The sequence below is a fragment of the Gastrolobium bilobum genome, unplaced genomic scaffold, assembly GCF_033153095.1.
Source record: "Gastrolobium bilobum isolate Gb01-03AN ecotype WA unplaced genomic scaffold, APGP_CSIRO_Gbil_v1 utg9959, whole genome shotgun sequence".
NCBI lineage: Eukaryota > Viridiplantae > Streptophyta > Magnoliopsida > Fabales > Fabaceae > Gastrolobium > Gastrolobium bilobum.
This window is the reverse complement of record NW_026897658.1, coordinates 30,471-54,443: the sequence shown is the minus strand read 5'-3', so window position 1 is coordinate 54,443 and position 23,973 is coordinate 30,471. Positions and strand designations below refer to the sequence as shown.

Genomic DNA, 23,973 nt, shown 5'->3' with positions numbered 1-23,973 from the left:
CTATGATATCATGTAAAAATTTATTCCAACCAAAAATCTTAAAATATTGGATAAGAATTTTTTTAATATGATTCGAAAGTCTTTTCTCTCTTTTTCTCCTAAAAACAAAGTCGAGAAGCCAAGTTTGATTTTGTTGACAGCTACTTCAATTTGCAGCAAGGTGGGATCACTGTCCATCCCAAATCTCTTTTTATTAAAACAACAAAGTAACCCTGCTTAAAATTCAAATTTCATTAACTAGTAGCCTAATTCACAATAAAAATATATTATTTTTTTATAATTTTTAAAGGAAGAAGATTAATCATTTTTTAATTTTTTTTTTTTTAAACTTCATTGAATTGAAAAATGTTTTATGATAAGATGCAATTTTTAATAGATTCTTGAAAAAATATTTTCAACTCAGCATATATTTTCGAGGTTGATTCTACCAATAACAATATAAATTAACGATCACATGAGAGCTTCACATAAGTAAAAGACCAAATCTTGAAAGTAAGATACCAAAAATAAAATAAAATAAAATAACATACAAAAATACATGTGTAAATATTAGATTTATGGTGTGAGTTAGCGTGAGATTTGCCTAAGGAACATACTTAATAACAGAGGGAAAAAAAAAAACAAAGAATTTGATTTCTGTTAAAGCTGATGCGTTGCTGAGTTAAAAGAAAAAATAAAATTGACGCGTTGTCCTATATTTGTTTCTGTGTACGAGGCGTTATTAAGATACAAAATCAGTTAGATTACCAAATAAAAAATAAAAAATAAAAAATCAGTTACAAAAAGTTTCAGTTTGAAAAATTAATGAAGATTAACAGAAATTAGCATAATAAATAAATATAAATTACAAACAATTTCAGTTTGAAAAACTAATGAAGATTAACCGAAATTAGCATAATAAATAAATTTAAAATTCAAAAATGACATTATTATTAATTGGTTGTCCTTTTAGAGAGGAATTGATGACCAGCTATTCATACGGGAAAATGTGTGGAAGTAAATATTAAAAACTCCATTTTGTTATTAACGCTACACCCCAATTGCAATTAGTTTGCGTTACTCCCTTTCTACTCTCTCCTTTACTTTTCATTCCTTTTCTTTTAATCACATTCCCTTGAGGGTTTTCATAGAAACTTCACAGGGAATGTCTGTTTCATCCATCCAATAGATCAGGGTATGGATGTGGATTTTTGGGTACGCATGCATGTGACATTTGATAACATTTTTTCTTTATAATTTCCATTGTGGTATAAGGGTGTTGGCATCAATCAAATGCATGCTCAAATTGTGACTCAAAAGTTATTCTATCTCTCTTTTCATTTTATTTTTTCCTTAAATTCAAGATTTGAGCTTTTGTTAGATAATTATAAAAGTGAAGCACCATCAACTATCTTGTTTCCAGATTTCACTGTAGTGATTTCAAAAAAAAAAAAAAAAAAGAATTTGTAGAATGAGTAATAAGGATTATATATGTATTTTATTGGAAAAAAGAATTGGATTGTTATGATTTTAGTATTCAGTTTATTTTTATTTAATTATTTATTTATTTTTTATACAAGGAAGAACGTGGTATTATTAGATGTCCACCATCCTAGTGAAAATTTTACAGGTAATGAAAAACAAATCTTTAGTAACCACTATATAAGCAATGAAAACGATACAAAGGAATTTAATGCCAAAATAACGTTAAAAGGCATGAAGATAACAAGCAATAGTTTTTCCAAACAATTAGCCAGGGGAATAGCTTGCTTCATGTGTTCTTTGTGTTTCTATTTTGTTTACTTTATACTAACTTTGAATTTAAACTCTGGCAGGAAAAAAACAACATGATCAGAAGCTTCTTTCTTGTTTCCTTGTTGATCCATGCAACATTAGCAAAGAAACCTGCACATGCTCCTGCCCCTGCCAAAAAATGGTCAACATTAAGCGGTTGGTAATAATGTGATTTTTGTTTCCCTAAACTTGTTTATTCTTTTGGTTATGACAATGTTCTTGGTGATGGTGATTCTTTATCATCACTTGTAGGCAACGAGCCCCTTATAATAGCTCGTGGGGGGTTCTCGGGTCTCTTCCCAGAAGGCAGTGCAGACGCAGTTACTATAACAAAGGACATTAGCATTTTTCTCTGCAATCTTCAGATGACAAAAGATGCTGGTGCCTATTGTTTGACTGGAGCTAAACTTGACAATGCAACAACTATAGCAATGTTCGACCCAAAAGAGAAAACCTACAATATTAACGGACAAGATGTGCAAGGACACTTTGCTGTGGATTACACTGGTGCTGAGATTGACCACAATGTGTCATGTGAGTCTTGAGCCAATATCTAAAATAATTATGTACGTTAACAACTATGGCTATCAACTGCATTGGTCTTTAATAGCCAATGGTGAATAGATCTCATTAATTCATTCATAGGTCAATTGTTAGAGAGATATATGTTAGAGAAATATAAAAACTATTGACGGGTGTTCAATTACCGGCTTAAGCTATTGAGTTGGAATAAATCTTTAGTGCATCAAATGCATTGGACTCAGTATATCTATCCATTCATTTTGTGACAGTATATCTATCCATTCATTTTGTGACAAGTGGACCGAAAACATCACATCATTTGAAAAAAAGTAGATGATGTGATATTTTTTGTCCACGTGTCATAAAATGAATGGGCGAATGTACTGAATCTTCGGTGCATCTGATGCACTAAAGATTTATTTGTTGGATTGAGATGGTTGCTTTACATAGTTTCAGGCAAAATGAGTAAAATGAAAAAAAAGTATAAATTATCACTTTAATTGTTGACCTTTAATCTATGAATGAATGACTAAAATCTTTCACATGATATGATAAATTTAGAGACTGATACATGTTACTAGCACATTAATCATGGTACATGGGTTCTATTCCCAACATAGTCAATTAATTGCTTGAAACAGAAGATTTGGAATAAGTTTTTTATATCAATTCAAACCATTTTTTTATAGTGATAGAAAACCATAACTTGTTTATAGAACCAATTATATTTTGGATATGCATAACCAAAAACGTGTATACACAATGAAAAAGTAAGCCATTATGAGCTACAAAAGAAAAGAAAATAATGTGAGGATTATTGATGCATGTAAAAAGACTCTTCAGCACATTATTCATCCTTCATAGATAACAATCTTAAAGCCAACGAACTACAAAATTCAGAACTAGTTAGGCACACTACCACCATACATAACACAGTTATGGATAGTAAGATGAATAAAATTGATATTTTTATTTTGTTACAGTGAATCAGGCCATTTTTTCTCGACCTAGTTTTTATGATGGCATGTCCCCAGTACTTAATGTTGATGCCCTACTAAGAGATAAATCCCCACCAATGTTCTGGTTGAACGTTCAGGTTCTCTCTCTCTCTCTTTCTATCTCATCATATGAATGTTAAGATCCATAGCATATGTGTGCTGTGAAAATTGAAAATCCTAAAGCTTCTTGACATCATTCTTTCTCTAACATTTTGTTATGTTGTAATTGATTGGTCTGTTGCAGTATGAAGCATTCTATAATGAACACGGAGTAAAGTTAGTTGATAATGTGCTAGAAATATTGAAACTTTATCAAATAGACTTTGTTTCATCTCCAGAGATTGGTGTTTTAAGGAGCATCAATGGGAAAGTGAACAAGGCAACTAAGGTTGTCTTTCAACTTCTTCATGCAAATGATGTTGAACCAACAACCAAGCAACCATATGGTACCATTGTGAAGGATCTTGCGGCAATCAAGGCATTTGCATCAGGCATAATGGTACCAAAAGAATACATATGGCCAGTTAAAGCAGACAAATATCTAGGGCCTCCCACAACACTAGTAACTGATGCTCACAAACTAGGACTAGAAGTGTATGCTTCTGGTTTTGCTAATGACTTCTTTTCAAGTTATAGTTATAACTATGATTCTACAGCCGAGTACTTAAAATTTATAGAGAATGGGGATACTGTTGATGGTTTTGTTACTGATTTTGCTCCAACAGCATCAAATGCTTTAGGTAAATTTTCAATCTTCATACCTTTCTTTTATTAACACTTTCCAAATTGCAAAATCCCCTCACTCACGACACTAATCTGAAAGAAGTAAGTAGTTATTTTGAACCCAAGACATATTCTGATGAATTTATTGTTTTTCCAGCATGCTTTGTACACAACAATACCCTGCCAAAACAAGGTAAAAGTATTATTGTTGAAATGTTCTTAACAGTTGAACCATTTACTAGACGTGCAAAAACAGAACAATAAATACATTTGCTTTTGCAGGACAAGCTTTGATCATAGGCAACAATGGAGCAAGTGGTGTTTATCCGGGTTCCACTGATCTTGCATATCAGCAAGCAATAGATGATGGAGCTGACATTATAGATTGCTCAGTTCAAATGACAAAAGATGGAATTGCATTCTGCTCAAATACCGCAGACCTGATAGGAGATACCACAGCAATGACTAAATTCATGTCTCGAACTTCCAATGTTCCAGAAGTTCAACCAAAAAGCGGAATCTTCTCCTTCGACCTCACATGGAATGAGATTCAGACCTTGCAACGTAATGCTTCCACAGGACTTACAAAAATTCACATACTAATCTTGCCTTTAATATTTGCACAATGAACTTATGGTAACTTTCTGTTTCAGCTCAAATTGCTAACCCTGATGGAAAAGACTTTCAAAGAAACCCAGCAAAAAAGAATAGTGGTAAATTTGTAACGCTCTCTGAATTTTTGGAGTTGGCCAAGACAAAGGCAGTTACTGGTATTTTGGTTAACATAAAGGTAAGCAGGATGCATTTCCAATTCCCTATAGTAATTGACTTTGAAAACTTTTTACCAATGCTAATTCTCCTTATTTGCCTCACAGAATGCTGCTTATCTTGCATCAAAGAAAGGACTTGACATAGTTGGTGCTGTAAGCACTGCCTTAAGCAATGCCACCTTTGACAAGCAAGTCACACAACAAGTTCTGGTCCAATCCGATGATAGCTCTGTGCTATCCAAGTATAAGGATATCCCATCTTACAAAAGGGTGTTGTTAATTGAAGATAAAATAGGGGATGCACCAAGTCAGACTGTGGATGAAATTAAGAAGTATGCAGAAGCAGTGAATCTTCCAAAAACCTCAGTTGTTAAAGTATCTGGTTCCTTGTTAACAGGAATGACAAATATTGTTAAAGAGTTGAAAGATGCAAACCTAACAGTATTTGTCCGTAGTATTAGAAATGAGTACATATCCTTGGCATTTGATTACTGGTCAGACCCTAATGTAGAGATATCTACTTACATCCATTCTGCCAAGGTTGATGGAATAGTGACAGATTTTCCAGCCACTGTTAGCAGATATATGAGTAAGTAATTCAATCTCTTCGCTTTTCTTAGTTAGTCCAGGCAACTATGATTTCATTCATATCGTATGAGGGCGAGCTTTTTGGAGCAGAGGTAAAGTTATTCCTTATGACCCCCGTTCATAGGAATTGACCACCACCTCTATCCTTATAAGTTGGGAAGTCTTGTGCACTAAAGTTTGCCCTTTGTACGAGTCATAGAAGATCTTAATTTTCCCATGAAAAGGTAATGTGGTTGGTTATCTTTTCTCTAATATGCAGGAAGCCCATGTAGCATTCCCAACAATGTGCCTGCCATCTTACCAGCTGAACCTGGTGGACTAAAAAATACTGTTCCACCTCATTTACTGCCACCAGCAGAAGCACCACTTCCACCTCTTGAGGTTGCAAACGTTGTTGATCCACCTCTTCCTCCAGTGGTTAATGAGGATAGAACTAATCCTGGTGCTGCACCTACACCACCACCTCCTTCAGGTGCCTGGAGATATGCTGCTAATCTTGGTCTCTCCCTAGTTGCAATCTTGGTCTCTAACCCTTCAATTTTCTTCTAGCCTCTTGTGTGATAATATCTTAGTTTGTACTATAGAATGCATTTGACATTAGTTCACACGAGTGTTTTATTATATTGTATATACATACCATTGTATCAGCTACTTTAAGCTAATAATGTTGCTGGATTATTAGATATTTCTGCGCACACGAGTTAAATCAATTTAGATCTTTCTCTTGGAAACAACTTGTTTTGGACCTGGATCGAACACAACCAAAAGGGTAGCATTATTTAGAAAAATAAATAAATAAATAATTATGAAAATAGGCGGTGAAGAATTATTGAAGCAGTTTTTATTTTTATCTTATCCAAATTCTTTTAATGACGTAAAGTTAACAACAACACGACACGGGAACAGTGACTATTTTGTCACGTTTGGACAAAAAAATTATTAAACTACCACATTAATAGTAAATTTTGCCAAAATGTCACGCGGCATAATTCGTTACACAGTGTAGCGAATTATGCATGCAAGTAATTCGCTACACAGTGTAGCGAAATATACCACGTCAGAATCAAAAATGCCGCATGTCAAATTTTGAGAAATTTGCTACCCTATGTAGCGAATTTCTCAAAATTTGACATGTGTTATTTTTGGTTCTGTGCATTCTGACGTGGCATAATTCGCTACGAATTATGTCGCGTGGCATTTTAGCAAAATTTACTGTTGGCCACGTCTAGTAATTTTTTTGTACAAAGATATTACTTTGGTCACTGTCCCACAGTTTTGTACATTAATGGTAAGGATAATTCCTGGTCTTAAAGCAAACACGCTCACCGCACTGTTTAATAAGATAGGTTGTGAAAATTCCTGACCTTATGGCAACACGCTCACTGCATTGTGAAAAGTATGAAAAAAATGAAAAGCATGAGTTTAGGAGGCGTATCAATAAAATTTTCCAAAATTGCTTACCCAGGAAGACAAAGTACCGATTGTATTTATTCCCAAACCTAGGCGCCTTTGAATTGAGGATGCGGACTAGGTGCTTTTCTATACCGTAGGCACTAATATTGCCAAATTGAATATATAGAGAGAATGTTGTTGTTTTTCAATTGGTTGCCTAGGCTTTTAAATTCAAAGGACAAAAAACGTTACAACGAGACTCGTTATATCTTTTTCATTTACGCGTATCTCAATCAATGCTCGTAAACATATCTTTTTTTCCTTTATATAATAGATGGTAGAGATAACTATTTTCACCACAAACATGAGACGGATTTTTCGTGTTAATGTTAACTCGTATTTGTATTCATGTTGACCAAAAAGTGAACTAATAATAATATAATTACTTATTTATCCCATATTTATTTATTAATTTAAGGTTATTTAAGTAATTTTTTCAAAAGAGTAAAATTGATGGATTATTTGTATTATGTCGTGTCAATTCGTGTCCTGAATGATTTGAGTTAGTGTCGAGAGTTTTGATATAAATAATTATTTGTGTAATGCTCGTAGTGACGATATTCATATTTGTATTGGCCCGAAAACCACCTGTCAACCCATATTACATGCTATCATATTTCATCATGAATTTTCAATATATATTATAGAAAAATGTTATGTTTACAAAAATTTTATTTATAAACTCAACTATGTATTTCGGAAAATACAAACATCTAAAGGTGTGCATGACAACAATTATATTCCCTAGCATTATTTCTGAAAAGAAACAATTCTTTTCTATTTTTGTGCCTTGGAACAGTTTCTGAGAAAAAAAAATATGTTTTACAACATGTTCTATTTTCATTCCAATAATAGTGGTGGTGGTGAATGTTGTGGCTGCGACGATGGTGGTGGAGGCGGTGACAGTGGCGTGGTGATAGTAGTGGTGGTGGTGGTGATGGCAGTGGTTGCAACGATGACGGTGGCAATGATGACGACGGTGGTGGCGGCGGCGATGGTGATGACAGTAGCTACAACGATGGTAGCGGTAATGGTGACGACAGTAGCTGCAACGATATTGCCAAGTTGTAGAGAGAAAGAATAGAGTTTTAGAAGAACTTGCTAGAACTATGATTAGTGAAAGCAATCTTTCTAAGTACTTTTGGGCCGATGCGGTAAGTACCGCTTCTTATTTAATTAATCGTACACTAATTAGGCATATCCTTAAGAAAATCCCCTATGAACTTTACAAAGGTAGAAAGACTAACATTGTATATTTTCATGTGTTTGGTTGCAAATGTTATGTTTTGAATAATGGTAAGGATAAACTAGGTAAGTTTGATCCTAAAGTCGATGAAGATATATTTCTTGGTTATTCTCTTATTAACAAAGCTTATAGAATTTATTATAAAAGAACCATGTCTATTGAAGAATCTATTCATGTTGTTCTTGATGAAACTAACTCTTTCTTGCAAAGAAAGTCTAGTGATGATGATATCGTAGATACTTTGGAAGATAAAAATACTAGCAACAAGGAAAAGGAAAATATTGATGATAAGGTAATCAACAAAGTGAGAAACAAGAGCTACCAAAGGATTGGAAGTATTCAAAGTCACTCCCTATGATATAATTGGAGATCTATCAAAGGAAGTTTCTACAAGAAATTCATTAAGGAATTCTTGCAATCATCTATCTTTTGTATCTCATGTTGAACCCAAGACAATTGAGGAAGCTATTCAAGATAAAAATTGGATGCTTGCAATGAAAGATGAGCTAAGTAAATTTACAAGAAATAATGTTTGGGAACTTGTCCCTAAATCGGAAGATCATCAAATGATTGGCACTAAGTGGGTATTTAGAAACAAACTTGATGAAAATAGTGTAATCATAAGGAACAAGACAAGACTAGTAGCAAAAGGTTACAATCAAGAAGAAGGAATTGACTATGATGAAACCTATGCACCTGTTGCAAGACTTGAAGCTATTAGAATGCTACTTGCATATGCTAGTATATATGATTTCAAGTTATACCAATGGATGTCAAATATGCGTTTTTAAATGGTTTTATTTAAGAGGAGGTATATGTTCATCAACCACCCAATTTTGAGAGGTTTGACTTTCCTAATCATGTTTTCGATTGAAAAAGGATTTAAACGGTTTAACGCAAGCTCCAAGAGCTTGGTATGAAAGATTGAGCAAATTTCTACTTAATAATGAATTTTGTAGAGGTAAAGTAGACACTAAATTGGTCATTAAAAGAAAGCATGATCATACTTTACTTGTTCAAATTTATGTTGACGATATTATTTTTGGTTCTACTAATGAATTTCTTTGTGAAGAGTTTGATAAAATGATGCAAAGTTAGTTTGAGATGTTTATGATGGGAGAACTCAATTATTTTCTTGGATTGCAAATAAAGCAAGAAAAAGAAGGCATATTCATCAACCAAGGGAAATATTGCAAATAGTTACTCAAGCGCTTTGGGATGGATTAAGCCAAACCGATAGACACTCCAATGAGAACTTTAATCTCAATTCACAAGGATGAAGATGGTACACTGGTTGAGGTAACAAAGTATAAAGGTATGATTGACTCTTTATTATATTTGATCGCTATTAAACCAAATATTATGTTTTGTGTTTGCTTATATGCTATATATCAATGTTGTCCTAGAGAGTCACATTTAAATGTAGTTAAAAAGATTTTGAGATACTTAGTAGGCACTACACATGTTGGTTTGTGGTATCCCAAGGGATTCCCACCTACTTTAATTGGTTATTCCGATTCTGATTTTTCGATTGCAAGTTGGATAAGAAGAGTACAAGTGGTATTTGTCATTTGTTTGGGAATGCTCTAGTCTCTTGGCATAGTAAAAAGCAAATGAGTGTTGCTTTGTCAACCGAAGCGGAATATGTAGCCGCCAAAAGTTGTGTTGCTCAAGCTTTATGGATGAAGCAATAACTTCAAGACTATGGTTTGTCCCTCACTCACATTCTAATTAAATGTGATAACACTAGTGCAATTAATTTGATAAAGAATCCTATCATGCACCCTAGAACAAAGCATATTGATATTAGGCATCATTTCATTAGAGACCATGTTCTTAAAGGAGATGCCAATATGGAATTTGCGGAATCACATGCTCAATTAGCGGATATATTTACTAAACCATTATCTAGAGATCAATTTGAGAAATTAAAAGTGGAACTAGAATTGTTAAATCCAATCTCTTGATTCTTATAGTTTGATGATTAATATTTGTATATATGGTATATCTTTGATGTTTTTTATTGCTCTAATACCTTATTTTGATGTTTTGATTCTGTTTATACGAAGTTTTGATGATTACTAGTTACTAATTTGATGCTATCGATATTCAAATGTCTTTGAAATGCTATTATATTCATATTTGTTATTCAACATCATTCTTATAATTACTGAATTTTTTTGGAAAATAAGTCAAAAACAGTTTTATACATGACATAAAATCATTTTTGGATGTACTTCATAAGTTTGATGCAAAATCTTGATAAATATGAAACTAGTTTGACTTTAAGTTGACTTTTTAATGCTATATGATATATTCATATTTTTGCATATTTTGATATTGCCAAAATGGAGAGAAATATGTTGGAATTGAGAAATTTTGATTATTTTTATGTTTCCTTATTATTTTACAAAAGGGAAAAAATGTTGACTTTTATTGGAATTGTTGACTTTTTGTATCCTATTATGGGGTAGCATATTGGTAGGGGGAGTTTGATTTTGATTTCTAATGCTACTAACTATATATCTCAATTAAGTGTTTATCATCATAAAAGAGGGGGAGATTGTTGAACCATAGATCACAAAGACAATGATATTAAAGTTTTGATTATAACAAAGCACCTACAAAAGTCCAACATAACTCAATATGGATGCTCTCAATACAAGGCAAGACAACAAGTCCTAAATGGTACAAGAAGCCTATAACAAAGAGCAAAGTAGAAAAGAACACTCGTTTTAGCAAAGTCAAAGTTAAAAGTTCAAAAGAAGTACTAAAAGACTCAAACAATGAAGACAAAGAAGACTCAAAGACTTACTGTTTGTTATATTTATTTAGAGTCATAGAACTTATAGGAATGAGTTTATTGAGCTTTATCTTAGGAAATGCATAATTAAACCATATACTCATACAAGTGACACATTTTCACTTTGATCATGCATACAAGATCACACACACATCAAGAGTTGTTATATAAGTATGAGACATGATCATATATATATGTTAGATATCACTAGAAATCAGTTAGAAGTCATTGGAAATCAATTAGATGCATTGAGATTAAAAAATCAACATGAAAATTGATTTTTGCATAAAAGTAATTGAATACTTTTTGCAAAGTAATCGAATACTTTCTGTCTTGAACAAGTAATCGAATACTTAATGAACAGTAATCAAATACTTTTTGGGTTTGAACAAGTATTTGAATACTCTCCGAAAAGTAATCGAATACTTTCACTTATAAATGACTTAAACTCGAAGTACTTCAAATATTTTGATTTCTAACGGACATAAATGACTATTAACTCATTGGGGCACCTATAAATACATGTCATTAGGGTTCTATACATAAGAATTAACACTGGAAAACTTATATTCAAAGAAAACTCAGAATTGAACTCGTAGTGGCTTAGTTTTGCACATCCTTTAGAAAAAGCTCAATTACTCTCTCGTTTCTCAATCTTTTTCTGTTCTTTCTTTTTTGTTTGAACGTAAAGAGGTGACTCTATATCTGTTTAAACGAATCTGGCTGCTATAATTGTTAGTGAGACAATTGGAGTGATTCTAAGGTGTTAGGTTGGGTGTGATCAAAGGTTTGGTCATGTACTTGTAAAATTCTAGTTGTAAAAAAGTTTCTTCAAGCACCCGTTTGAAGCTTGATAATAGTGAATGGATCGACCTTAGTCTGAATGTAGCTCTCACGTGGTTAGAAAGTGAATAAGGATACATCACAATATGATTTTTCCTAAACCCTTCTCTCTTTTGATTTTAATCAATTAATTTTGTTTTGATTCTTTGTATATGTTATATTGAATGTGTTTGAGAGTTGAGAATCATAAGTTTTTTATTTAAATTTGTTCTTGCATGATTTCTTGAAAATGGTTGCCCTAAATATTAATTTTCTATATTTTCCCATTCAATTTTGATTCCGCTATATTACCTTTGAAATTTATGTTATTAGAATTGTTTTAATTTTGTTTTATATTGGGAAAAAGGTTTATAATCTATAAATTTCGTTTTGGTTGAAGTTGTGCTGAAAAATGTTGAAATTTGAATTGTTCTTGCATTAGAAGTAACACGCAATTCACCTCCCTCTTGTGCGACTAGTTGTGTATGTGGTACATTCAATACTTCATGGCAAATGTTAGTGAGTTGCGCACATATTTGGTTTGGTTTGCAATTAGTTGTTACAAACAAACCCGTACCGTTGGGATCTATAAGACCACTATGTTCCCTTTGGGGATGGAGTCACTGTATGGATGATACCCTTAGCACAGGTAGAGACCAAGCTAAGAGGCACTATTCCAAGTATTAGAAAGCAATCAACAATGGGGTTAGGTGTGTGGATGTGTGACTCAATATAAATGGGTAGAATAATGATACATAAGATACCTTCATGGTGTGCCCAAGATGCTATTTATAGGGGAAGATGATGTGAATCTGGTGTGGGTTGGTGAGGAGGGGGTCAACCCTCCTTGGGATCTGCCAAGGGTGGCAGTGCTGGACGTGGCAGACGCTGCTATGATAGCAGCACTGCAACCCTGCGCCTGGCGACGTCAGCGTGGGGCAAAGGGCAGTTTCCTCTTATGGTATCTGCGGCGGTCACCTTTGGGGGTTAGGGTCCTAAGGTGGGACATTTTGGTGCTTCTCCTTGGAAGTGTCATCACGTTGGGGGTTGGGAGGGTTGACAGTTGGTAGGGCTGACGTGGATAGGGAGTTGAGGTTGGGCTTAGACCTTTGGGTCGCTATGTTGTTGGGCCATCCAGAACAGGAGCACCCCAGCTTGGTAGCAAGCGTAGCTTGGTGTCAAGGTAAACGGGCTTGGGTGACGCCAAGGTGAATGGGTTTGGGCGACGCCTGGCTGGCGATATAGGGGGTTGACGTAGGCGTGATATCCAGTATCTTGGTGACTTGGTAAGTATTTGAGGCTTTTAAAGTGCTTTGAGGTAGGGTTTTATACCATTTGTCTCTTTGATTGGCCGCGTTGTCCTGCGGGGGGTATTTTGGGCCTTTCGCCTCTTCTGACACGAAAGGTGGCTTTCCGATTTTCGAGGAGCAGTAATGATGGGTGCCTCCATCATTGCAAATAACGGCAGACACTCAACCATCATTGAGCACAGCGCACTAATGCGACGTGAGGGGTGTCTTGTCCCCCTGTAATTACCATCAGGCCCCTCATCACAACCGCCCATTATCTGACGGTTGCGCTATCCTGCAGTTGAAATGGTGGGGTGTTACACGTGTACGCCATCCTGATCCTTCTCTCCTTATTTAAAGGAGGTTCTTCCCACCCTGAGGACCTTCTTCATAAATCTCAGGCTCTTTGTGTTCCTGCCCTCCTTATTTGTGTTTTCTCTGTAAAAGTGCTCGTGTCGGTCTTCCTTTCTTCCATTTCAGCGCATATCTCAGGTACAATGTTTCTGGATCTTAGCTTTGATATTCCTTTAAATTTCTTTGGCTTTGCTTCTCTTCTACTTTTTCCTGTGATGGTCAAGTTAACAGACTTGACTGGTTTGGTCTTGTCGGAGTTGGATGTTAAGGAGGAAGAGTTTGATGAGGCTTTCGACGTGCTTGATGGTTGTACAGTGGGTCCGGCTATGCAGGAATACCTTGGTAGTCGTGGTGGGGAAAGTAGTAGTGTTCCCCCCACACTCTGCTTTAGTTCCTGGGGTTTCGAAGTTACCCCATGGTAAGATACCTGAGCTTCTCGGTTTCAGTGAAGAGGAGATTCAACATCTCTTGCCGGAGAAGGCTTTGGGACCTGTGATTCCTTATTCTGGTGAGGCGTCTGGTTCCCGTCACAATGGTGGGCGCCAGGTGGTGGCTGGTGAGAATGCTTCTAGATCTGGTAGGCGCCTGCCTGCTGGGTCTAGAAGGCGACGATCTGGTGGGTCTGGTGAAGGAGTTGGGTCTCGCTGATAACTCATATTTTATTACACTTATTTGTTACTCTTGATTTGTATTTTTAGGATTTAATTGAATAAAATAATGATGTTTTGAGTTAATTTACATTTTTAGTTTTTGATTGGGTTTAATTTATTTTCGTCAGAATTTTTCAGCTTTACGTTACTTCTGTATTTTGGCCATATCTTGGTCCACAGTTGTCGGATTGACTCCGTTCTTATTGGGTTTTTCAGATAACACAGAGGGATACGATTCTTATGCAGAGCTCGAACCCCAATTCGGATTGGAAGCTAGTCGATTTCTTGCGCCAAGTCGGACACGTTTTGTTGAAGTTTTATTTTATTTCGTATTTTAGACATATGGGCCGGTCAGAACTGAACCCTAACCCACTTTGGGTAGGGGTATATGACGGCAGAGTAGGAAACATTGGATTGATTTTGAATTTTCGTATTTTGGGATCAAAGCACTTTCTTTGGAGCATTCTTCGCGTTCTTCATCTTTTTCTTCTTCTTCTTTTTATTTTATTTTAATCATGTTTACCTTAGTCATGCGAGGCTAAGAACCTTTTAATCAACCTAAGAGTAACAGATTCCATGGATTAGTCTTGAGAGTCTGCGCTAGGGCTGGCAATATGGGCCAGCCCGCCCCGGCCCGCCGCTAGCCCGCACAAAATGGGCTGGCCCGCCCCGGCCCGTTTTGACAAAATGGGTTGAATTGAGTAACCCGGCCCGTTTTATGAGTGGGCTGGAGGGCTACGGGCCAGCCCGCCTAAAATAAAAAAAATAAAAAAATAAAATACAAAAAATTAAATTCTGCATAAAATCACATAAAAAAATCTGCATAAAAGCATACAAAAATCTGTATAAAATCCTAATGTGCTTATGAAACCAAGAAGATCAGTGTTTAATAATCTGCATATAAATATGCATCTTTCAATCCAAAAATAATAATAAAAAAATAAAATCATATCAGGATAAAATAGAATAACAAAACAAGTAACAAAGTGTTGTATGAGCAGTCCACAACAATTCAAAAAAGCCACTTGCAAGCAGAGAAATCTAAGATACGGAGCTACATAACAATTGGGTAACCTAAAAAAAAAAAAAAAATGACTTGGCGGGCTAGCCCGCCCCGTGGCGGGCTGACCCATATGGGCTGGCGGGTTTGGCGGGGCGGGTTTGGCGGGCTGGTGGGTTGAAAGACTCAACCCAGCCCGCCCCATTTGGATGGCGGGGCGGGCCAGCCCGGCGGGCTCAGCCCATTTTGCCGGCCCTAGTCTGCGCTTTATTTTAAATCAGTTTCGTTTCCCTTTCCAACTCAGATTGATATCGTTCGATCGTGGATATTCAATATGAGGTTCGCGATTGCGATTATGGAAAGGGATTAAGCATCAGATTTGATGGTTAGATTAATTGACCTTACGACCTTAAATCAAACGGGCTGTTACTCTGCGATTGTATGAGTAGAAGCACCGTATTTGATCAAATGTTAAGCGATCGCTTAGAAAGGGTTGTCAATTGGAAATAAGGATTCTGATTCAATTGACGATCAATCACGATTCTGATATCTTTTTATCTGAGGAAAGACGTCCATGGAACCTTAACCTTAGGTTGGTTAATTTTTAATTACGAATTTTTATTCCAAATTTATATTCTGCCTTTTTAATTATTCAATCAAAATCCAAAACCCCCTTTTAATTTTCTGTCATCATAAGCGATTTTTACCAAAACAATTTCCTTGAGAGACGACTTAGGGTTTCCACTTTACTACAAATTCTCTGAACCCTAATAAAAAATAATTTTTAATTTGCGCGAGTTCGACAGCTCGTGTCAAATTTGGCGTCGTTGCCGTGGAAATTGCATCGGTCTATATCGTTTTCTGATTCTTGATCATCTTCTTTTTCTTTAATTTTTGTTTTTCCTTAAAGAAAATCAAAAAAAAAAGTTCATTTATTTTTGTGCATCTGTCCTTGTTTATGTGTTTGCGCTCATTTGTGTTTCTGATTCCGATTTTTGCACCTTTGATTCTGCATCGGAATTTGATTCTGCAGACGCATCTTTTCTCAGTTTTTGCGTTTTCTGCATTATGGTTTACGTTTTGGGCAGTTTTGGGCAAATTTGGGGAAATCGGTAAAATTTTAGTTTGAGAGATTGGCTCCGGAAGATCTATTCCCAAAGGAATTCGACCTTCTGAGCATAAATCACACCCTAACAGGATGTGAGGTAACCCTTAATTTTGCCAAATTCTGTCGTTTACTAACCGTTTTTGCTATTTCTTTGTCGTTTCAGGACGTATTGGGTATTTCTGAACTTGTTCAACTTGCTCTGATCGCTCTGAAAATCAGTGACCTGAAGAAGACGATTATCCCTGTCAAAAATCGTGGGGTTATGCCCCACAAATCAAGCCCTAGTTTTTCCGAATTCGTTCGTTTAATATTTTATTTTATTTTTCGAAAAAAGTTTATTTGATTTTTGAGTCCGTAGGGTCATTTAGAGTTTAGAAGAGTTAGTCTCATATCATTCTGACTTCATTTAGTATTTTTTTATAGATTTATTTTTGCTTTTGTTTGCTATGAATCCAATTTTTCACCCTACAGCTGCTTGTCCTTCTTTTCCAGACACCAATTTCCAAGTTGATCAGTCTGTTGCTGCAGTTTTTCCTGGAAAGCCACAGTACCAGCAGCAGCAACAAAACAATCCCTTCTCTAATACATATAATCCTGGCTGGAAAAATCATCCCAATCTCAAATGGAGCCAGAATCAGCAAAGTCCACCATTCCAGCAGAATTAGCAAAGTGCACTATTCCAGCAGAGGCAGCAGTTTGTACCTTCACAACAGAGGAAAAATTTTCAACAATTTGCACCTCTACAGCCAATGCAGCAGCAGCAAATGCAACAGCCACCAGTGCAGCAGCAAGCTAGTAGCAATGGCCCTTCTTTGGAGGATTTAGTGAAGCAGATGGCAACTAACAATCTGCAGTTCCAGCAGATTACTGAGTCTTCCATCCAGAATCTACAAACACAGATTGGCCAACTTGTAACGTCAATAAGTCAAAATCAACAAGCAAGTGGCAGCTCCCTTCCATCCCAAACAGTTCCAAATCCAAAAGGAAGCGGAAATGTGAGAGTGCTATTACTCTGCGGTCGAGAAAGCAAATGGAGGAGCCAAACCACACTACTGTTGAGTCATCTAAGGGAGGTGACACTAGCTCCAAGAAGCAGAGCACTGATACATCTGATTTTCATATCCCTATGCCATTCCCTCAGAGAGCCACTCAGTCAAAGAAGCAGTCAGCAAAGGCTCAAGATAAAGAGATACTTGACACCTTCCGGAAAGTTGAGGTGAACATCCCTCTTCTGGATGCAATACTGCAGATTCCGAGATATGCCAAGTTTCTAAAGGAGCTGTGCACCAACAAGAGGAGACTGAAGGGAGATGAGCAGGTTAACCTGAGTCAGAATGTATCGGCACTCATCCAGCCTATGCCTAAAAAGTGTCAAGATCCAGGGACATTTACTATCCCTTGTGTGATTGGCAATTCTGTTTTTCATGATTGCATGCTAGACTTAGGAGCTTCCATTAATGTTATGCCTGCATCTATTTATAAGTCTCTTGGTCTTGGTCCTTTGTGTGCTACTAGTATTGTGGTTACATTAGCTAACAGGAGTAGTATTCACCCATCTGGTTTGATTGAGGATGTATTGGTCAGGGTTAATAATCTGATTTTTCTTGCTGACTTCTACATTTTAGAAATGGGGAGTGAGACTGCTACTAATAGATCACCAATCATACTTGGTAGGCCTTTCATGAGAACAACTAGGACCAAGATAGATGTTCATTCTGGTACTCTTTCCATGGAGTTTAGTGATAGCATTGTGCATTTTAATATATTTGATGCCATGAAACATCCTAGGGAAGAGCATTCTGTTTTCTGCATTGATGTGATAGATGAAGTTGTTGAGGATGTTTCTGCTGAATTCCTTGCTGATTTTCCTGATTTTTCATCTACTCATGATTCTGATTTCTGTGGTTGTGGTGATAGTCAAGAGAGCATTATGTGTGCTGAAATAACATCATATCTTTCTAGTTTTAATGATGCACTGATTGATAAATCTGATTCTGAGTGTGAATCTGCATTATCTGAATTGCCCGCTGATATTATTGATGATCCTAATTCCGCTTCTGAGAATTTGTTTACAGACATAACTGCTGATTTGTTTTCTGCAGAATTTGCACCACCAATTACACCTCTCCCATCCATTGAGCAGCCACCTAAGTTGGAAGTGAAGGATCTACCTGACCATCTGAAGTATGCATATTTGGAGGAAAATGAGCAGTTACCTGTGATAGTGGCCAAGACCCTTCTACCTGAGCGGGAGGAAAAGCTTCTGACATTGCCGATACAGGCCAACATCATTTATCCCATTTCAGATAGCTGGTGGGTCAGCCCATTTCAAGTGGTTCCCAAGAAGTCTGGAGTGACTGTAGTGGCAAATCAGAAAAATGAACTGGTTCCAGCAAGAGCTCAGAATAGTTTGAGAGTCTGCTTAATGTTGCTTATTCTCCTTAGCGAGTTCAGGGAGTTCTCTTCCTTCTTTTTCTTTTCTTTCTGTTATTTGCATTTTTATTTTTCTTTTCCTTTCTTTCTTTTAGTTTATGATTTTTCATAGGTAGATTTTCCTTTTCTTTCTGGTAATTATTAAGTGGTACATGGATATACTTAAATCACAGGGTTTGATAGAAATTTCTGCTTAGGCTCGGTTCTTGATTCTTGGATTGCATTACTCGTTGCTTGATATTGTGCTGCTGATTGCATGATTTGGTATACCCTTGTGAGGTTTTTGAGCCTGTAGACATGGTCTTAATCTGTAGGCCAGTTTTTCTTTCTTGTGTGATTCTGCTCTTGATTGTTGTCCTCTAGAACTTGCTCTGATTCTTTTTGAAACTGCATTTTTCACTTGCATGCATGAATATGATTGAGGCATTCTTTCTTTCTTTACCCACTTTAGCCAGATAGCCATCCCTTATATTATTATCCCTTGGTGAGCCCTTTTGAGCCTTTATATCCGTTATTTCTTAAGCCGCATTACAAGTCTAAGTGAAAAACCAATTACTCCACACCTTGGAGTTTTACTGAGCATTGGTTTCACTGTGTGTTGTGTTTAAGTGTGGGGGTTTGCCCGAGACAGACAAAAGTTTAAGTGTGGGGGGTGACATATGTGGTTGTACTTATGTGGTTTTACTTCAAAAAAAAAAAAACAAAAAAAAACAAAAAAAACAAAACAAAAAAACTAAAAAAAAAACTAAAAAAAAAAATTGTTTATCTTTTCAGTATCTTTGTTTCATGTTCTTAGTTTAGTTCTTAACTTTTGCTCTTTGTAAAATTCTGGGGTGTTTAGTTTCTTCTTCCATATTCATCCATACCTTTACCTCAGCCCCATTACAACCTTGTATAAAGCCCTCTTGATTTGTGCATGCATGTGTTATTAGCAGTGGAAAAGTAGAATTTGAGCAAGCCTATGGTAGGATAATTTTCTAGAGTTGATTTGAGTGATATACTGAATTAACTGATACACTTGAGAGAAAATTGAGAGCATCCTGTGAGGAACCATTTTTGTGTAGTTAGCAGTTGCAGTTGAAATTGGCAGATCTTGTGATTTGAGATTAAGGAATTTTTGTCCTGGTTGTTTTATCTGTTCAAGACTTGTGATTTTTGTTATCTTTTGTATACTTACTAATTATTAGGAAGGATATGTTGATCTTCACTCTTTTCTTATTTCTTTGTTTTCTTTTTCTATTCTAGTTTTTGCCCAGGAGTGCAAAAAGATAAGTGTGGGAGAATTTGATAACTCATATTTTATTACACTTATTTGTTACTCTTGATTTGTATTTTTAGGATTTATTTGAATAAAATAATGATATTTTGAGTTAATTTACATTTTTAGTTTTTGATTGGGTTTAATTTATTTTCGTCAGAATTTTTCAGCTTTACGTCACTTCTGTAATTTGGCCATATCTTGGTCCACAATTGTCGGATTGACTCCGTTCTTGTTGGGTTTTTCAGATAACACAGAGGGCTACAATTATTATGAAGAGCTCGAAGCCCAATTCGGATAGGAAGCTAGTCGATTTCTTGCCCCAAGTCGGACACGTTTTGCTGAAGTTTTATTTTATTTTATTTATTTTATTTCGTATTTTAGACATATGGGCCGGTCAGAACTGAACCCTAACCCGCTTTGGGTAGGCGTATATGGCGGAAGAGTAGGAAACATTGAATTGATTCTGAATTTTCATATTTTGGGATCAAAGCACTTTCTCTGGAGCGTTCTTCGCGTTCTTCATCTTTTTCTTTTTCTTCTTTTTATTTTATTTTAATCATGTTTACCTTAGTCATGCAAGGCTAAGAACCTTTTAATCAACCTAAGGGTAACGGATTCCATGGATTAGTCTTGAGGGTCTGCGCTTTATTTTAAATCAGTTTCGTTTCCCTTCCCAACTCAGATTGATATCGTGCGATCGTGGATATTCAATCAGAGGTTCGCGATTGCAATTATGGAAAATGATTAATCATCAGATTTGATGGTTAGATTGATTGACCCTATGACCTTAAATCAAACGGGATGATACTCTGCGATTGTATGAGTAGAAGCACCGTATTTGATCAAATGCTAAGCAATCGCTTAGAAAGGGTTGTCAATTGGAAATAAGGATTCTGATTCGATTGACGATCAATCACGATTCTGATATCTTTTTATCCGAGGAAAGACGTCCATGGAACCCTAACCTTAGATTGGTTAATTTTTAATTACGAATTTTTATTCCAAATTTATATTCTGCCTTTTTAATTATTCAATCAAAATCCAAAACCCCCTTTTAATTTTCTGTCATCATAAGCGATTTTTACCAAAACAATTTCCTTGAGAGACGACTTAGGGTTTCCACTTTACGACAAATTTTCTGAACCCTAATAAAAAATAATTTTTAATTTGCGCGAATTCGACAGCTCGTGTCACTCGCCCTTCATGACGCAGTCATTCTAGGTCGTCTGGTCGTTCTTATGATCAGAGGACCGGTTCGCGCCGTCATGTCTCGCGGCGTTCAGATTTTGGGGCAGGGCGACTTGTTCGACCTTTATCCTCTATTAATCGCTTACCGCATAACCGTCCATTAGAGTATTATTACAAGCCTCACCCTTTAAGGACAACCCGTCTGAGTGCTACATCTTCGGTCGCCTTGTGCACATCTCGTGGCCATATTCCCAACATTTCCCAGCCTTTCCATCGCCGTAAATATGACGAATCCACTGATAATCGTTTAGGTGGATACCACCCAGAGGATGGTAGGCTTATAAGGTATGGCGTGTGGGACGCCATTTATGAAGACATGGGGCTGTATAAGATACCGTCTGTGTGGTGGCCTTCCTCTATAAGCTATTCAGATTTTTACACATCAAGCTCTTCGGAAACCTCTGACTCTTCTGGTAAGTTTCTTATGTTTGAGTTTTTTTTTGATTGAATGATTGGTAAGGGAATGCTGGTGCCCGGGGAGTAGGAGTGGGGTGATATGGAGGATTTGGAGTTCGACTCTTTGTTGATCTTCTTGGCGTCGGTTGAAGTGTTTGGTGATTGACTATGTGTTTGTCGCTCCCAGGTTTGATTTGTGGGTATTCTCTTGACTAATGGCGGTTACACAAGATCACGAACGCTTCTTGGCGAGGGATTGGGTAGACCCAATGGTGGCATCTTCTTCCTCTTTGTATACTAGTGCAGCTATTTTGGACCAGGTTTATCAATCAGAAGGGAATTTTGATTTCAATAACAGTGCCGAAGAAGAGGCGAAATGGAAAAGCATTGCAGTTGGGGGCGATGGCCGAGTTTGTGACAAGCCTAGCCATAGGGAGATCCCTCGTTGGCGGTTCATGGTGTACAAGACTCACTTTATAGATCAGAAAGTTAGGCTTCCGCTATCGTAGTTCGAGATGGGGGTGTTAGCCCATCTGCGGGTTGCGCCTTCTCAACTGGACCCTAATGCTTGGGCGTTTGTTCGGGTCTTTGAAAAGATATGTTGATACTTTGGGTAGGTGTGCTCTGTGCGGCTGTTCTTTTATTGCTTCTAGGTGACGCCCTCGTTGAAAAAGCTTGGCTGGGTTTCGCTGAAGGCGGGGACAGGATTGGGGTCGATATTTGCTCAGTACGCCAATTCATATAAGAACTGGAGGGGGACATTTTCTAGATTCAACTAGTATTGGCGAGGGGGAATTGCCTTTCTTTGTTGACTGGGAGAGTAGAAAAATTTGGTTTGAGCTATATTGAACCAAGGCCCATTATGAGACTCCCGCCAGTCAATATTCATTTGGGCGCGAAGCCTTGTCTCCTGAAGAAGCATTGTAGTGGACTGGTTTGTGGAGGTTAAGAGAGGCCTTGATCGGTGGCCTACAAAGAACGTGTTGTGTTATGGAGGTGTGGTGGTGATTCGTACCAGTTATGGCTAGGTTGTGAGTATAAACTGTCTTTACTAACACTTGTGTTTTTCCCATCTTGCAGTTGAGAGCTTGTCGATGGATACTTTGAGACTGGCTCGTCAGGCGGCTGCCAAGGTTAGGGTTGCACAAGGTGTGGCTAATCAGGTAGCGCCTAGTCCTGCCTTGAAGAGAAAAGATGTGGACAGAGGGAAAAAGAAAGAATTTCACCACCGCCGGAAGAAGATCCGATCTGCAGCTGACATTCCTGCTGGCGAGTTAGAAAGGAGGGCGACTGGCCCTATAATCAAAGATACTGCGAATGTGGTGGGAGGTTCGTCAGCGAGCGAGTCGACATTCGGAGTGTCGCCTGGGCATGGAGGCTCAGGGCTAAAAAGGGGAGGAGACCCAAGCTTAGTCCAGCCTGGGGCTTCGAAGAGGCCACGCCTTGAGGTACACGAGTCACGGCAGCTAACAGATAGCGACTGCCACGTCTCGGGTGGCTTTCTTGAGGATTCTGGCGACGGTGGGACCATGGTGACTAGTCCTCTTGGTGGTGAGGGGCTTTTGGCAGCGGCGGGTGCGCAGGAGGTTCCTTCTCCTGCTGAGATCCCAGTCGGCAGGGCACTCAAGTTTTCGGAAAGGGACCTTGACTCCATCTTTCCTAACCTCAGACGACCTAAGATGGTGGTGCCAGAACGAATCAATCGCCAGGAAATCTTGAATTGCACGAAAGTGGTTATTGGCCGAATCTTGGGTATCCAAGAGGTCGCCCTTGTCGTTGACAGCCGCTGCTCTGCTCAAGAGGATACATAATCGTGGGTTCGATTCCCATAGACGGCACCAATGTACCGTTGGGATCTATAAGTCCACTATGTACCCTTTGGGGATGGAGTTACTGTATGGATGATACCCTTAGCACAGGTAGAGACCAAGCTAAGAGGCACTATTCCAAGTATAAGCAAGCAATCAACAATGGGGTTAGGTGTGTGGATCTGTGACTCAATGTAAATGGGCAGAATAACGATACATAAGATACCTTCATGGTGTGCCCAAGAGGCTATTTATAAGGGAAGATGAATTGAATCTGGTGTGGGTTGGTGAGGAGGGGGTCAACCCTCCTTGGGATTTGCTAAGGGTGGCAGTGCTGGGCGTGGCAGACGCTGCTATGATAGCAGCACTGCGCCCCCTGCGCCTGGCGACGTCAGCGTGGGGCAAAAGGCAGTTTTCTCTTATGGTATCTACGGTGGCCACCTTTGGGGGTTAAGGTTCCAAGGTGGGACATTTTGGTGCTTCTCCTTAGGAGTATCATCACATTGGGGGTTGACAGTTGGTAGGACTGACGTGGATAGGGAGTTGAGGTTGGGCTTGGACCTTTGGGCCGGTGTGTTGTTGGGCCATCCAGAACAAAACCTAAGTAACAATTAATTGGATTTTGCCACGTGACACCGTTGGGATCGTCCCAGGTTCTCTTCTATAATCATCATAATCTTTTTTTGTATTCATATCAAAATGTGTTTAAACTTGCAATCGGTTCATAGA

General features: G+C 37.5%; 1 protein-coding gene across 1 annotated transcript; it reads left to right on the top strand.

Moving 5' to 3' along the window:
- Window positions 1–1,826: 1,826 nt before the first annotated feature.
- Window positions 1,827–9,689, top strand: LOC133309113 (glycerophosphodiester phosphodiesterase GDPDL7-like). The gene is made up of 10 exons (XM_061509851.1): window positions 1,827–1,929; window positions 2,026–2,307; window positions 3,279–3,391; window positions 3,538–4,033; window positions 4,174–4,209; window positions 4,299–4,580; window positions 4,670–4,806; window positions 4,892–5,375; window positions 5,634–5,896; window positions 9,663–9,689. The coding sequence occupies exons 1-10, from the start codon at window positions 1,827–1,829 to the stop codon at window positions 9,687–9,689; spliced, it is 2,223 nt and encodes a 740-aa protein (XP_061365835.1).
- The last annotated feature ends 14,284 nt before the right edge of the window (window positions 9,690–23,973 follow it).